The 15,306-nt window shown below is 41.0% G+C and overlaps 1 protein-coding gene across 8 annotated transcripts in view; it reads right to left on the bottom strand.

The window, feature by feature from the left end:
- The window catches only part of LOC307021729 (ELKS/Rab6-interacting/CAST family member 1-like), a 217,196-nt gene that overhangs the window by 111,953 nt on the left and 89,937 nt on the right, over positions 1–15,306 (bottom strand). For all 8 annotated transcript variants that reach the window (XR_013803233.1, XR_013803234.1, XR_013803235.1 and 5 more), the window contains one exon: positions 2,341–2,488. Coding sequence is in view for 5 of the 8 variants with exons in the window: in XM_079654113.1 (XP_079510239.1) it covers positions 2,341–2,488 (148 nt within the window). In the remaining 3 variants the exon portion in view is untranslated. The remainder of the gene's footprint in view (positions 1–2,340; positions 2,489–15,306) is intronic.

The following is a 15,306-nucleotide window of genomic DNA, read 5'->3' on the forward strand; positions in this document are numbered from 1 at the left end:
TAACTCACTTGATGGTTACACTGCAAACACAACCACACGTGAACACACACACGGGAATATTGAGGAAGTCTCGGCTGTGATCCATCATTGAGGGACGGAAAATTATGACACCACAGAGAGAAAGAAAGAGAGAGACACACACAGCATGAGGGGAGAAAAAAAAGCCCACACCCTTGACACCCAGACAGTAGAGTCTCTGTGTTGTCAGTACCCTCCTCGGAGACCCTGAGGTGTCATAAACGACTTCAAAAAGGACGGAGAGATGAGGGAGGAAGAGAGAGGAGAGTGGTGTATGTTATAATGACTTCATTTGACACAGCCACTCTCAAACACCAATTCAAACACTCTTTTACACACAACTGCGCACAACTTTCCTCTCTCTTGTGCATCCATCTTATTAAATCTGTTAGAACTAATTCAATCCATTAAGTGAATATTTGGCAATGTCCAATAATGCGAACATTATGCAAATAAATTAAAATAAATGATTAACTTATCTATTTTGATGATCACATCTCAGTAAGTATTATATTTCACATTTTGTGAATCAAGGTACATACAAGTAAACACAAAGCTCTCAAATCTCAGTGATGTTTGATATATTATTTGCCATTATTGTGTCTGTGTCTCTGGTAGTTGGTGCGATTACTGAGTGACTGTTGGTAGTGGTGGAATGTAATGAAGTACATTTACAAACTTAAGTACAATTTTGAGGTACTTTAAAAAAGTACTTTCAATTTGTTTGCTTCTTTATACTTCTAATCTACTACATTTTAGAAGACAATATTGATTCACTTGTAGTAAACAGTTATTTTGTGTTTGTTTGTAATTATTGAGTCTTCTTGTGATAATGTGGGTATTTTATACCTCGGGACTGTGGGAAACAGTATTTCGATCTTTCTGTGTGTACAAACACATTTTGAGATTGACAATAAAGTTGACTTTGACTTGTACTTTTCACTCCACTACATTAGTAACCATTTAAATGACCTAATAAATAAACATTGACATATAATTAGGATATGATATCAGGCAGCAGTATATAACGTCAATAAAAGTAGCTTCACCTTTACCAGCTGTGATGAATACATTAATGCATCATTCATTATATTCCAGTGATTTAATATATAAAATGTACTGTATATAATTCTGAAATGGGTGTTTACATTTAACAAGTACTTTTACTTTTGGTACTTAATGTGAGGCCAATACTTTTGGATACTTTTACTTGAGTAAGATTTTGAATGCAGGACTTTTGTTGTATTTTTACAATTTAGTACTTTTACTTAAGTACATCATCCGAGTACTTCTTCCACTATTGACTGGTCCCATGTTTGCAGAAAATGTGTGTAGCCCAACCATCCTGTAAGATCATGTTGAAGAAGCTATGGTAACGTTATAAATGTAATGAATGTGATAAATATCATTGGTGTACAGCCAGCAGAAGGGAAGATAAGCACTGAAGCTCCGGCTTTTGACCTTCTTATTCTGTATCAAATTATTTATAATTTGTGTACTGTTGCACAACTTTTGTGAATTTGTGCATCAAATAAAAACACCAAGTCAAAAACCAGGAGTGACAGATGTGGACAGAGAGTGAGTACAAACAGGAGACCAGGGAAGAAGAAATCCACCAAACTCCCAGCAGGCTCGTCCACTCAGGGGTTGGTTAATTCACTAGACCCACGAGAACTTTAACTGTGTGTGAGCGTGTCTCTGAGTGTGTGAATAGACCTCTGTGTGGAACCACAGAGGCATTTGGTCATGTTTATATCCTTGTTTTTGGCCTGGGTGAGTGTGTACACATCGGCATGTCTGTGCTTGTGAAGGTGTTGCCATACCAGGGAAGTGTTGCTAAGATTCAGTGTGCGTATCTGAGGACAGAACATTTCAATAAAAACTCATTCACATGAAAGTGTTGTGACCCTAGATTTGATGGAACATTTGAACTTGGTGTGTGTTTGTGTGTGGTGTGTGTGGGAGGGGTAGGCTAATCCTAAATGTACCCGTGGTGGTGGGAGGACTGTGGTCACATCTGGACTCAGTTTCTCCTGTTTTCTTTTGCTCCCCTCGCCAGTGCCACTTCACCTGTTCCCTTTTACCCCTCTCACACTTTTTCCCCTCCATCTCTGCCCCTCTTCCTTTAACACAACTGACGAAAATATTTCCTGGTGTCCACTTAGATGTTGAAGTGTGTGTGTGTGTGTGTGTGTGTGTGTGTGTGTGTGTGTGTGTGTGTGTGTGTGTGTGTGTGTGTGTGTGTGTGTGTGTGTGTGTGTGTGTGTGTGTGTGTGTGTGTGTGTGTGTGTGTGTGTGTGTGTGTGTGCACAGTAATCCTACCTGCTGTTTGAGCTGATGAACCAGACCATCCTTCTCCCGCTTCAGAGCTGCCACCTCGTCCTGGGTTTTCTTCTTCTTGGAGGAGGAGAGCTCCAGCAGGGCGATGTTGGCGTCTTTCTCACTGATGGCTGCCAGCAGCGCCTCTTGCCTGCACAGAGAACAATCGTTTGGTTAGCAAGACTACAAACTTTTTATTTTATTAAAGCCACACTTGGTGAAAATGCACAAGTTGAGCAATGATTGCAATATTAAATAATTGCAATAGGACACATACATTATGGTTTCAATGCCGTTTCAGACATTTTTTGCAAAAACATATTGCTTACAAGAGAAGATTACAAGACACCTTTTTTTCCAAATCTGTTTTGTTTAAGTTATCCAGAGGATGTTCCCATTACATTTCTAAATGAAAACTTTATGGGCACTTAATTCCAATCACTTCACTGATATTGGTGTGGAGACAGGAATCCCGGAGATAGATGTCTCTAAATCCGGACAAAAGAAAACCAATACTAATTTGGGTATACTTTAATGTCATGGTGAGCCCATGGTGTGTCAACAAGTGGAGCAATGTCCTCTTTATTGGGCGCTACTTTGTGATTTAGAACGATAAAATGGTTACAAAAATATGGAGCTCCCTGTGGTCAAGTACGACGCACACCATGCAATCAAGATGTTTCCACATTGTCTATATGCCATATAGATCCTCATGATAAACCCTCCGTCATATTGTCTTTAACTGGTTCATTTTACAACAGCTTTATACACACATATAAATGTCTCTCACTCTGTTTGCATACAGGTGTTACTCTCTAGTCCCTGTCTGTCTGTCTGTCAGGCCTCTTGGCTCTCTATCTCTTCCCCTGACTGACTCCTTAGGTCAGGCTGACGGAGAGATAGCATTCCATGTGGTTCCGGAAGCAACAAGCCGCATCCCATCAGCCACAGATTTGAGGACACCGAAGGCTCCAAATTCTCGGAATTCTGTCCGTTTCCATAGAGAATCTAAATCACAACGGCTTTTCCACAATCCCACAGAGCTTAACGATTTCCCAAAACACTATCACACATAAACACACACAAAGATACCAAATTGCACAGAACATAATAAAATCACTCTTCGTCTGTGTGACTGAATTTAGCTTCTGACATAAATTGTATTTTGCCATCAGGTAATATATAAAGAGAAACTTTAGAAAATATCAAGCTGCTGTTTCTAGATCACAATGCTGGAGTGATTTAAAAATATGTTTAAAGGGGTCCTATTGAGCTTTTGGGGGATTTCCCTTTGCTGTAGTGTGTTTTATAGGTTTCTGTGCATGTCAATGGTCTGGCATTGCAGACAATTACACGGTTTCTCTTTCGGTCTGTCACAGACACACGAACAGATACAGCGGTGCAGGGAGGAATGCAGTGATGAGAGTGTCTAAATCAAGACAGATTGCACGTTTGGACTCCGTGAAGACCCACAGATTCTTTGGTCAACCTCACTGACCAAACTGTCAGTGTACAAGTGTCCCATCATGCATCTGGACACAGCATTCCTGTCAGGAGCAGAGGCTGAGGGAGTGGAGACTGGGTAGAGTGATTCCCCGGGCCAGTCTGCTAAAATACTTTTCAGACATGTGAATATGGAAGCACAGATTTGAGATATTGTGTACCGATATGTTTATGAATTTATAATATTATGTTGCCCATAGTCATCCAAAATGCTCCTTCTCTTCATTACAGTGTTGAAAAATGCAACACTTTGAACTAGCTCTCGGACTAAATATAATCAGGGAATAATTTTCTTTCTTACAGATTCTGAAACCCTGAAACACTTTCACAGTTTTTCCCTTTCTTTTTTCACACAAACTGTCACTGGTTCACACACACATACACACCCAAACACAGGAAGGCTAATGGAACATTAGTCTTGTAAAGCTAACAGTGCGTCTAGTTTTATATCATATCTGAGAGTAACCTGCCAGCACACGGCGCTTATAAACCCCGGTGATAAAATGATATTTATTCCAGATGCACTCGTCTCATTCTGGGCCTCTCTAGGGCTCTCCCTACATCTCTTCAACACACAAACGCACTTAAAATAATCTCTGCTTGGCCAGAGCTAAACACATGCTTATGACAAGTGCTGGTTGTGGCTACTGCTGTTACGATGTGAACATTGAAATCTGTTTCAAGTGTAGCTCTCTTTTTCCAAATCTTTACATAATTCTGCCATCAGAGGGCACTTAAAAACACATGGCTTCATGGTTTCATATTTTGATAACAACTTTGGTATACTTCGCACTTTGTTGCATTAGACACTCCAGAGATTTCTCAATTATTTGTGACCCGTTTGGCCCCGGATTTTGTTTAGGTGTCACTTTATTCTTTCACTGTTGAGATCTGCTTTCAGCTAGGCTCAATACACACATTCAATACACTCATTTAAAACAATATAAATTCCACAATATCTGTGCATGACAGCTACAGTATGCTTTAGGTAAGAGTGAGATCGCGGTTATGACGGAAATACAGTTGTTGAGATATGGTTAAAGTTAGGGAACTAAAAAAATTGGTAAGTGTTATTGTACCGGTACTTGTGGTAGGAGATGCACATTTCAGCCACTCCAACCCTTACTTTAGCTCTCACTAAACATTGGCGTTGGACTTTAATTATGAGGTGCATGAGTGCAAAACATTCCAATAATTCCTGGGAAATGTTTCAAACAAACCTCCTTTACTGGTTTTGAAAATATAAAATGCCTTATAAGGGCACCTGGAAACTGTGACTTTCCTACTGTATGTGTTTGTAAAAGACATATCTACAACAATTGCAAATACTTTTTGATACACTAAAGGTAGTCTAGTTTCCATTTAGGTTATATTCACTTCCCACTTCTCATATATTCTCTATCCTAGCCCCCCACCCCCATATCTCTTTCTCTTCACCTCTTCTCCCGTCCTCCTTTATCTCCCCACCTCCTCCCTCTGTTAAGGAGACAAGAGGCATTCTTTCCGTCGTTCGGCGGTCGTGTGCCATGATGTCATCGCCGCGGCGACAAGGCAGACAGTAAGCAGATACATGCAGACGCACCAGGCACCTGACCCCAACCCCAACACTTAGACACACACACACGCACATACATGGGGGCTCTCTCCTTCCTAAAACCACTTAAGGCCCCTCACATTATCAGAAACACTAATGCCTGGTCTTAGATCACTCACATATTTCCACACAAACACACACAATCACACACACACACACACACACACACACACACACACACACACACACACACACACACACACACACACACACACACACACACACACACACACACACACACACACACACACACACACACACACACACACACACACACACACACACACACACACACACACACACACACACACAGCTTCCTGTGTGTGCTGCATTATCACTTTCATGCTGTCACCCTCTACTGCAATCTACAGTGTGTGTGTGTGTGTGTGTGTGTGTGTGTGTGTGTGTGTGTGTGTGTGTGTGTGTGTGTGTGTGTGTGTGTGTGTGTGTGTGTGTGTGTGTGTGTGTGTGTGTGTGTGTGTGTGTGTGTGTGTGTGTGTGTGTGTGTGTGTGTGTGTGTGTGTGTGTGTGTGTGTGTGTGTGTGTGTGTGTGTGTGTGTGTGTGTGTGGTGACAGATGCATGTCTGTGTTTATGACAGCAAGTCCTTCTGTTTGTCCGTGTGCTCATAAGGATGTGCCGTATGTATTTCGGTGTGTGTGAATGTTAACAAGTTGTCTGTGTGTATTGAAAGTTATCTACAGTGCATGTATGTGTAAGAGTGAAGAGTGTGTGTGTGTGTGTCTGTGTGTGTGTGAAGTAGATTCAGTCCAATATGACATAGGCCAGTCCCTGTCTAAGACAAACACAGAGCTATTTTAGAAATAATCCCCTCTCTCTGCTCTGTGTTTCCGAGTGAACAAAGCAGCTCTCATTGTCTCAGTGAAAGTCTGCTCTGGTACACAGGAGGCTGCGTGTAGACTCACAGTTTTCTCTTTAGAACTGTAGGACATGCTGTGTGTCAAACCCCACCTCATCTCTGTGTAAGGACGTTTCCCTCCACATGTTCTACTTCAGAGAACCTCACATCTCCCCATATTAAAGTCTCTACACTCTTTGAGCCTCAGAATTGATTTTCAAATACTTTATTTGTTTTTTTAAAGGTTCAAAGGTTTTATTCTTCAGCTGCAGTGTAGTTGTGCAATGAAAATCTTGGGTCACAGGTTCCTCTTAAAGGTTTTATCAGATTTGCTTTAAACCAATGCACCCTGTAGAACCATCAAGTCTTCTGGAACCTTTTATTCAAGGGAAAGCAAAGAACCACTGTGAGGCATCATTTTATCATCACGGCCCACAATTGTGTAACAGCCTCCCAGAGGACCTGAGGGGCAGCAGAGAGCATTCATTCTGAAGACCCTCCTTTTACATTTGACTTTAAATAGAACTTTATGCATGACATTTTTATTATTTTTGTATTCTTGTTTTATTCAGTCATGTGTATATTAACCTTTAAGTGAATTCCTTTTTTTTTTTTAAAGTGATGTGTTTCTTTTTATTTACGTATAAGCTGGGAAGTGGGGGTGGCATTATTGTTGTTCTTTTTCTGTTTGGTTTGTGAAGCACTCTGACATTGTGTTACCTTCTGTGTATGAAGTGCTAAGTAAAGTTTGATTTGATTTGATTCTAACTGATATGATAAACTATAGGCCTTAAGACAGACACACACACACACACACACACACACACACACACACACACACACACACACACACACACACACACACACACACACACACACACACACACACACACACACACACACACACACACACACACACACACACACACACACACACACACACACACACACACACACACACACACACACACACACACACACAGCATCAAAGCAGACACAGCCAATAAAGCCTTTAGTAGAGATTTTTCTGCTGCTCCCTCCCTCTCTGCTGTAAAAGCACCAACACAAAGTTCCACTTCACCAGATCATAACAGAAGTCATTAGAGAGAATGATCGACACCTACCGCAGTTGTTAAGTTTGAAACTGCTCTCCACGGCTACATTAAGCCAAACACATGAAAGGGATGATAGCAGGGTGAAAATGCAGATTAATGATAAAAGGATTTTTAGGAATTACAGTCAAGATGAGGCTTTTATCCAACGCCAAAAAACAAACTTTGTTTGGAAAGAATACTTGCTTATTAAGACTGAAAGTGATAATCATATTGTAAGGACAGCAGCCAGGTCCTGATGTGATAGAAAATGTTTTTTTTATCTTTGACTACTCTGATTAAAGTAGCTCACTGTATAATGTACGAAAACACACTGAGAACAGCAGGATTTTTGGAGATCTTTTTTGAAAGCTGTGTGTGCGCGTGTGTGTCTTAAACTATAGTGGAAGTGGGTCAGACACACTGGATATGAATGATTTAGTGTGAAAGGAGAAGACGGGATGAGAGAGCATCAGAGAGAATGGGAAAACGTGAGAGAGAGTGTTAGGAAAATAGGTTAAAGCTGGTGCATAGGATAAGTGTGTGTGTGTGTGTGTGTGTGTGTGTGTGTGTGTGTGTGTGTGTGTGTGTGTGTGTGTGTGTGTGTGTGTGTGTGTGTGTGTGTGTGTGTGTGTGTGTGTGTGTGTGTGTGTGTGTGTGTGTGTGTGTGTGTGTGTGTGTGTGTGTGTGTGTGTGTGTGTTTGTGTGTGAGAAAGGGAGAGAAAAGCTCCCCTCAAGGAGCTGTTGTACATCAGAGAGGCTTAAAGAAAGACAGCAAGAGAGCTTACACACACACACACACACACACACACAGAAAGAAACAGCACTGACAGGGAAGGGAATAAAATAACTGGAGGATTTGGAGGGAAAACAAATCAAAGAGACATGAAGGGGGAGAAAGAGTAGCGGGATGGGGAGGCAGAGAGACAGAGGGGGGAGAAAGAGAGGAGGGCAGGTGGGACTGCATGACAGAATGAGAATCTGTTCTTGACAGACACACACACTCTCTCTCTTTCTCTGTCTCACACACATTTAAAAACACACACTGTGACTAATAAGAAAGGTGTAAAAATGCATTATCCATGGTCGGCGGGGTTTGCTCTTTCCATAGGACCACACACACGGAGAAGTGTGACTAAAGATGCAGCTTTTCTCTTCACTGTGGTTCTTTACAGTAAATCAATTTCTGCAGAAAGACATCTGCTAACAATCTGTCGGCACTCCAGTCACAGGATGGGACACCTGCGACTCCCACATGTCTTTGGAAGACGATTTCTGAAACCAGTTTTGCTTTATTTGACAATGTGAGAGTGACAAACGTGTTTCTGTCAATGTGCTGTATTTAGAGAGGCTGCCTGTGTTACGGCTATTCTATTCTCCACTGCGTGATACTGCTCTGAAAAGTGAATGGAGACAAAATGGGGTCCTATTATGCTCATGTTCAGGTTCATATTAGTACGTAGTGCCTCTACTGTGACATGTCTCCATGCTTTAATGTTCAAAAAGCTCTTTATTGTTCTCATACTGCCTGTGTTGTAGCACCTCTTTTCACCCTCTGTCTGAAACCAGTGCCCAGTCTGCTCTGATTGGTTATCGGCTCTGCTGTGATTGCTCAACCGCTTAGAGATGTCCCGCCCCTTAGACTATCACATACAAAGTTTTGAAGCGCTAGCCAATAGAAGCGTGAGTGTTACGTAGTGATGTCACTGGGTTACAGAAGTAACAAAGGAGTCCAATGGAGTCACTTTTCATTTTATGCATTTTGACTTTATCAATAAATACTTTCCTACATCAGGTTTTAAAGTTTTTTGGGAAGTCTCTAAATTGAAAAATAACCTACTGGTGACAATGATTTGCATTATCTTTTTGTAATTTTAAGAGCTAAATAGAATTCAAATGAGTGACTTCACTATCATAGTTTTACTGAAACAAAATCCACTGTGATTCATTTCATCTGGTACGTTTATGTGCTGAGTTTCTTTGTTCATCACTTGTTTTCAATACTTAAATGCCTCACTGTGAGCCAGGAAAGTCTTAATATGGAAACGCATTGTGTAAATTATAGTTGTGCAGTCATTTATAACCATGATTATACTGTTGATGTCAGAGCGTCAGGTTTAAATCTGTTTATTTCTCTCTCCAGCTAATGTCTTCTCTTCAGAGTATGTTAAACAAGCCAGTCTGTCAGTAGCATGTCCTCATGTCTGTTTACTTAAGTGTATTACTTCCAGAATAAATTATGTCATTGTTTGGCACCTATAATGCACAATCAGAAGCTTTGGAGAAAATAAAAACATGTTTTGTTTTGGACTTTTTGATTTGTTTCCCTCTTTAATTGCTGTTAAACGATGTGTTCCCGGCCTGGCACTCACAACCTGTAATCGTCTGAGGAAAACTGGCCAGTTGAGGTTTGCTGCATCATTTTTTCCTTTATCTGCTCTTTCTCTCCACTTGTTTCCTTTTGTTCTGATGTGTTTGGTTCTCTTTCATCCTTCAGAACATGTCCTCTCTTGTTCTAAGCTCTTTGCGCTTGTTTTAAATGCCCTCTTTTTCTTCAGCTGAATTCAGAGTGCGTATTGGTGTGAGGGTTCTGTTCAGATTACACATACAAATGGCAGTAAGAGTAGAGAGTTAAAATAAAATAGAGTCAGGACAATAAGAAGGAGACTTTATCTTATATTCAGCTGAAGGTCACTGAGACTTTAAAAAACCCTGGTATTTGAATACGACTTCTAACCGGAGAACTGCTTTTATTGCTTCTATTTCCCCCGATTCAATCTCTCCCTCAGTCTCTCTCAAGGGAGAAGGAAAGATCTAAAAGGAAAGAGGAGGACAGCCAGACTCGGAGAGAAAAGGGCAAAAAAGGCAAGAACGGAGAGCGCAAGAAGAAAAAAAACACGCCGGGGAGCGAGGCGCCCTGATTTGGAGCTTGTAAGACTAAGTGTCAAACGGCGTGCCCCTTGTTGTCTTGCTAAGCCCTCAACATTTCTGTCACACACTCAAAAACACACACATACACTTTGACACACTGTGGATTAATGTCATTGCTGGGGGATCAAAGAGCCTGTCTGCGGCACCTGTTTGGTGTGCTGCCATAAGAATGAGTACATGCATTTGTGTAGGAGGATTTATTTTCATGCATGCATGTGTGTTTTTGTGTGTGTGTTTGTGTGTACCTCCAAGTGTTCCTCTAAGAGTTCAAGCTAAACAGTCATGCTGTCTTATATGGTTTATAAGTGACTCTGTGTGAATGTGTGTGTTATATATCCGAAGGCGTCATGCAGTTCTTACATTAGTGTTATTGTGTGTCTGTGTGTGCACTGAATAAATTGAAACGTTTACTTTAACTTAATGTATTATGTATATGTCAACATATTTCACATAACTGTATTAGGTTAGTTGAAAGCACAAATATTAAGTTAAAGTACAAAATATTAGGTTCACCTTAATATTATTGCTGTCAACTAACCTAATACAGTTTGTCCAGTGTGTGTGTGTGTGTGTGTGTGTGTGTGTGTGTGTGTGTGTGTGTGTGTGTGTGTGTGTGTGTGTGTGTGTGTGTGTGTGTGTGTGTGTGTGTGTGTGTGTGTGTGTGTGTGTGTGTGTGTGTGTGGGTTTATGTGTGTATGTGCTTAAAACAGCTTGTCACATAGAGCTTTGACTACATGTTCACAGAGTGACGCAAAACAAACCCACACACACACACGCACACCATCGATTAGTTTTAGTGTTCAGTGACAACAGGGAAGACACAGACAGAGAAATACAGCCGGGCTGCCGGACTGAAATCAGGCGGTAATGATGATTCCAGACAGATGTGGGCTCAGAGAGGAGAGATGGAGAGAGGCAGCAAGGATGTAAAAAATAAGAGAGAGAAGAAGAGGGGTAGAAGTAGAGAGGGGAGGAAGGGATGGAGGAAGAGGGATATAGGGAGGCTGGGTGAGAGATAAAACACAGAACAGAGCAGCAAAGGAGAGATAAATTGAATTGATAGTGTTCACCTTGAGGCATCAGCTGAGCTCTCTGCAGGAGGCTGAAGAAACCTGGAGCTTCAGCAGACTCTTTACAGTCTAATTGTACATGTGGTGCACACAGCAGCGTTTGTCTGCACACACACTCAAATTCTCCTTATTGTAGATGCTAAAAAACGCTAAAAGCTCCCTTTTCATATTCTTTAAGGCAAACAGAAGATCCTGTCACAGTAAATCCAAATACATTTTGTAATTTGAAATGAACTGCTGACTTGTCACAGCCGCAGGCAGCCTCCCCCTCACAGGGAAAACAACCCAAACTGCATATTTAGTTTCCCTGAAGCAAACAGAAGTCAAGGGATTGCTGGGTAGCCAGTTGCTGTGAGCTTTGACCATTTGAATTGCTAAAAGAATGATCAACAGCAGGGTCTTTTCATTGTGATGCTTTGGGGTTTTCTTTTGTAATAATAAGACTTTTTAAGCACTATTAACTATATCTCCATGCTGTTTTATGCAACAACTGAATTCTGAGTGTAAGGCTCATATAAAAACGTATATGCATTGTTCTTCTCTAGTGAATCAATGCATAAGAAGACCGCTGGGACATATCATAAGTGGTTATAGATTTAATACACACTGTAGTCTGAAGGATTGATGGATGAGCGGAAGCAACGAGGCAGACAGAGAGGAGGTAATATCATTTTTCTGGATATCACAGTTTCGTTGGCCTGGCTCAGTTGTTGTTGGACAGCTGTCTTTCTCCTCTTCTCCTCTTTTGCTTTCCCCGCCATTAAAACTTTTCTGCTTCTTTTCTTTCATTTTATTATCCTGCCTCCTGCCCCCACCTTGCCGAAAAACAGATTTAAACCTCTCGCCCTGACCTCTCCACTCTCCTTTCTTCTCCTTGTTTTGCACTCTTCACTTCTTGTTTTGTGTCTTCCTGCCCATCCTTCCTCCTGCACCTCCTTTCCTCTCAGCACAGTGTTATAGTATCGGAATGGACTTTTGCAGAATATTTTGGAAACTAAAGGGATCTTTTGCCTTTAGGTAAAAGCTGAATTACAATGTTGCAAACTGCAAAAGCTAATGGGATCATTATTGTTTGTAATACTTACAATCAATGTTCAGAGATATACTGTAGGTTCTGAAGCATTTTAATCAATCTCAGCAACACTATTCAAAAGCCAAACTAAATATTCTGTATGTGTGTGATGAAGTCTGGTTTTAGACAGTGGTGTAAAGTAACTAAGTACATTTACTCAAGTACGATTTTGAGGGACTTTACCTGAGTATTTCAATGTTTTGCTACTTTGTACTTCTACCCCAAAACAATTCAGAGGTAAATGGTGTACTTCTACTCCACTACATGTATGTAATACCTTTAGTTACTTTACAGATCTGGATGAATGATGTGAAATATAATCAAGTGTTAAATCAGACTTTAGTTCCACCTGGAGTAAATCCACAAGCTACCCTGCAGTATACAAAGTCCTTCAAACTAGCTGCACCTTTACCAGCTTTGAGAACACTTTCATGATCAATCATTATAAAAGATATCATATCTATTATTCTGAAATGGACCAATCTGCACAATGACTACTTTTACTTTAACTATATTTTGATGCTGATACTTTACTACCTTTACTTGAACGTAGGACTTTTACTTGTAGCAGAGTACTCCTACATTCTGGTACTTTTAATCAAGTACAAGTTCTGAGTACTTCCTGAGTACTTCCTCCACCTCTGGTTTATGGAGTAATGCGTTGGATTTTAAAAGCTGTGGAGCAGCAGAGTGAAGAAGTAATGTGTGTTCAGTATTCAGCAGAGCAGAACAGCGCAGAGTAAAACGGGCTTTAATTCACCCAGATTGGGATTTCAGACGTGACGCCCCGCTGTTACACACACACTGTCAGCACATTCCTCCAGCTGGCTGTTGCGTGCACACGCACACACACACACACACACACACACACACACACACACACACACACACACACACACACACACACACACACACACACACACACACACACACACACACACACACACACACACACACACACACACACACACACACACACACACACACACACACACACACACACACACACACACACACCTGCATACACATGACAACACACATGACCACAAGCACACATGAGGCTGCTAAGAGAATGAGCATGTGCATATTTAATGTATATCACAAAGAAAATATGTCTCCCTGTGTGTTTTACGAGTGTGTGTGAAGGTCGCTGCAGATGATTTATCAGTGGGAAAGATGCATGATGGAGCCCTGCAGGGCATAGGTGTGTAGCTCTGTTTGTGTAATCCCTGTGCCTCCATTTAATGGGATTTGGTGTGTGTGTGTGTGTGTGTGTGTGTGTGTGTGTGTGTGTGTGTGTGTGTGTGTGTGTGTGTGTGTGTGTGTGTGTGTGTGTGTGTGTGTGTGTGTGTGTGTGTGTGTGTGTGTGTGTGTGTGTGTGTGTGTGTGTGTGTGTGTGTTAGTTAAATGTTATTAGTTTGTATTTGCGGTCTTGTGGATGTTGCATGTGGTTTTATGTAGATATTTAACGTGGGAATGTGTATTCTTTATTATATATAAAACTATAGTTTGTTCTCCCTTGGCTGGCTAACAAACACACACACACACACATTAACAATACACATCTGGGACTGAAGGTTAGCATAATGTTGGAGTAAAAAAACATCAGTTGGTGAAAGATAGACGCTCATCCCACTGTGTGTGTGTGAGTGCATGTGTGTGTGTAAAGCAATAGGAGAACTAAACGGAGGAAACAGAGAAGGTAAAAAGAGTGTCGTATTCCAGCTGTGTTTGCTGTATATTTCTGCATGGGAGTGAGAGTGTGTGTTATTATATTCCATGCCTGTCCAACAGAGCTCTGAAACATGTCGTATCATATATCACGTCCTACAGTAACATTAAACCTTACACCAATGTGAAACTGGGCAGCGGGTCCGACATCAAACCCCGAAGAGTTACGGCAGTGTGTGTGTGCAGAGACAGTTTGATGTGCGCTACACGGAGATATATGGACGCACAGGACGCAGCCACCTCAAACATCTCATGTTTTACATGTGGGAGGAAGCCAGAAGCAAATGACGTATTTGCTGACCAAACGCTTATGTCTTGTGAAAAATATGAGCGGTGGCGTCATGTGCATAACTCACAGCAAGACATCGTGCAGCTACCTGACCCAAAACTACACAATATCCCAAATATGTGAGGAGAATATGTTACTGCAGACTGGAAAATATCATGTATTATGCAAAGGAAGAGCATGAAAGGGCTGTGTTCCTTCCAGTGCGTTGTCAAGTAATCCCATACGCATGCAACAATTCTCATAAGCATCTGTAGACATGGAGGCTTTACTGTAAAGAAGAATATCTAATGTGTTCGGGGTGAGAGCTGGAGCTACCTTTGATCAGAAAACAACCCCTACGCAGATTGAAACTTAAGAAAAAGTAAGTGGTGTGGAAGTGTTGGTAGGACTCAATATACAAATAAACTGCTGGGCGACAATAAATAAATAATATCTTAAAAAACAATCAATATTGGTGAGACCAACTAACTGACTTTATGATTCAAACTGAAGGGGAAAATGTGTTTATGTAACTAATAAACCATTATGTGATACAAATGTATTATTTCACAGGTAATTATAACCTGCCCCTAAAGGCACCAAAACACCCAAATTAGAATAACATCAAAGGGGCAAAACGTGCCTTGAAACGTTGACTTGCGTAGATAAATAAGTATCAAAACGGCCTTTTCTATTTCATCGAGCCACGTAAAATGTGCCTTTTGCTCCATGAAACCAAGAGGTGTCAATACATCTGAAAATACACAACTTCTATGTAATTGTAGGATTACAGATGCTATGGAAGATATGCCTATTTATTGCTCATGTTTTTACTAGTGGTTTTTAGGTATT

This window comes from Notothenia rossii (genome assembly GCF_949606895.1).
Source record: "Notothenia rossii genome assembly, chromosome: 10".
NCBI lineage: Eukaryota > Metazoa > Chordata > Actinopteri > Perciformes > Nototheniidae > Notothenia > Notothenia rossii.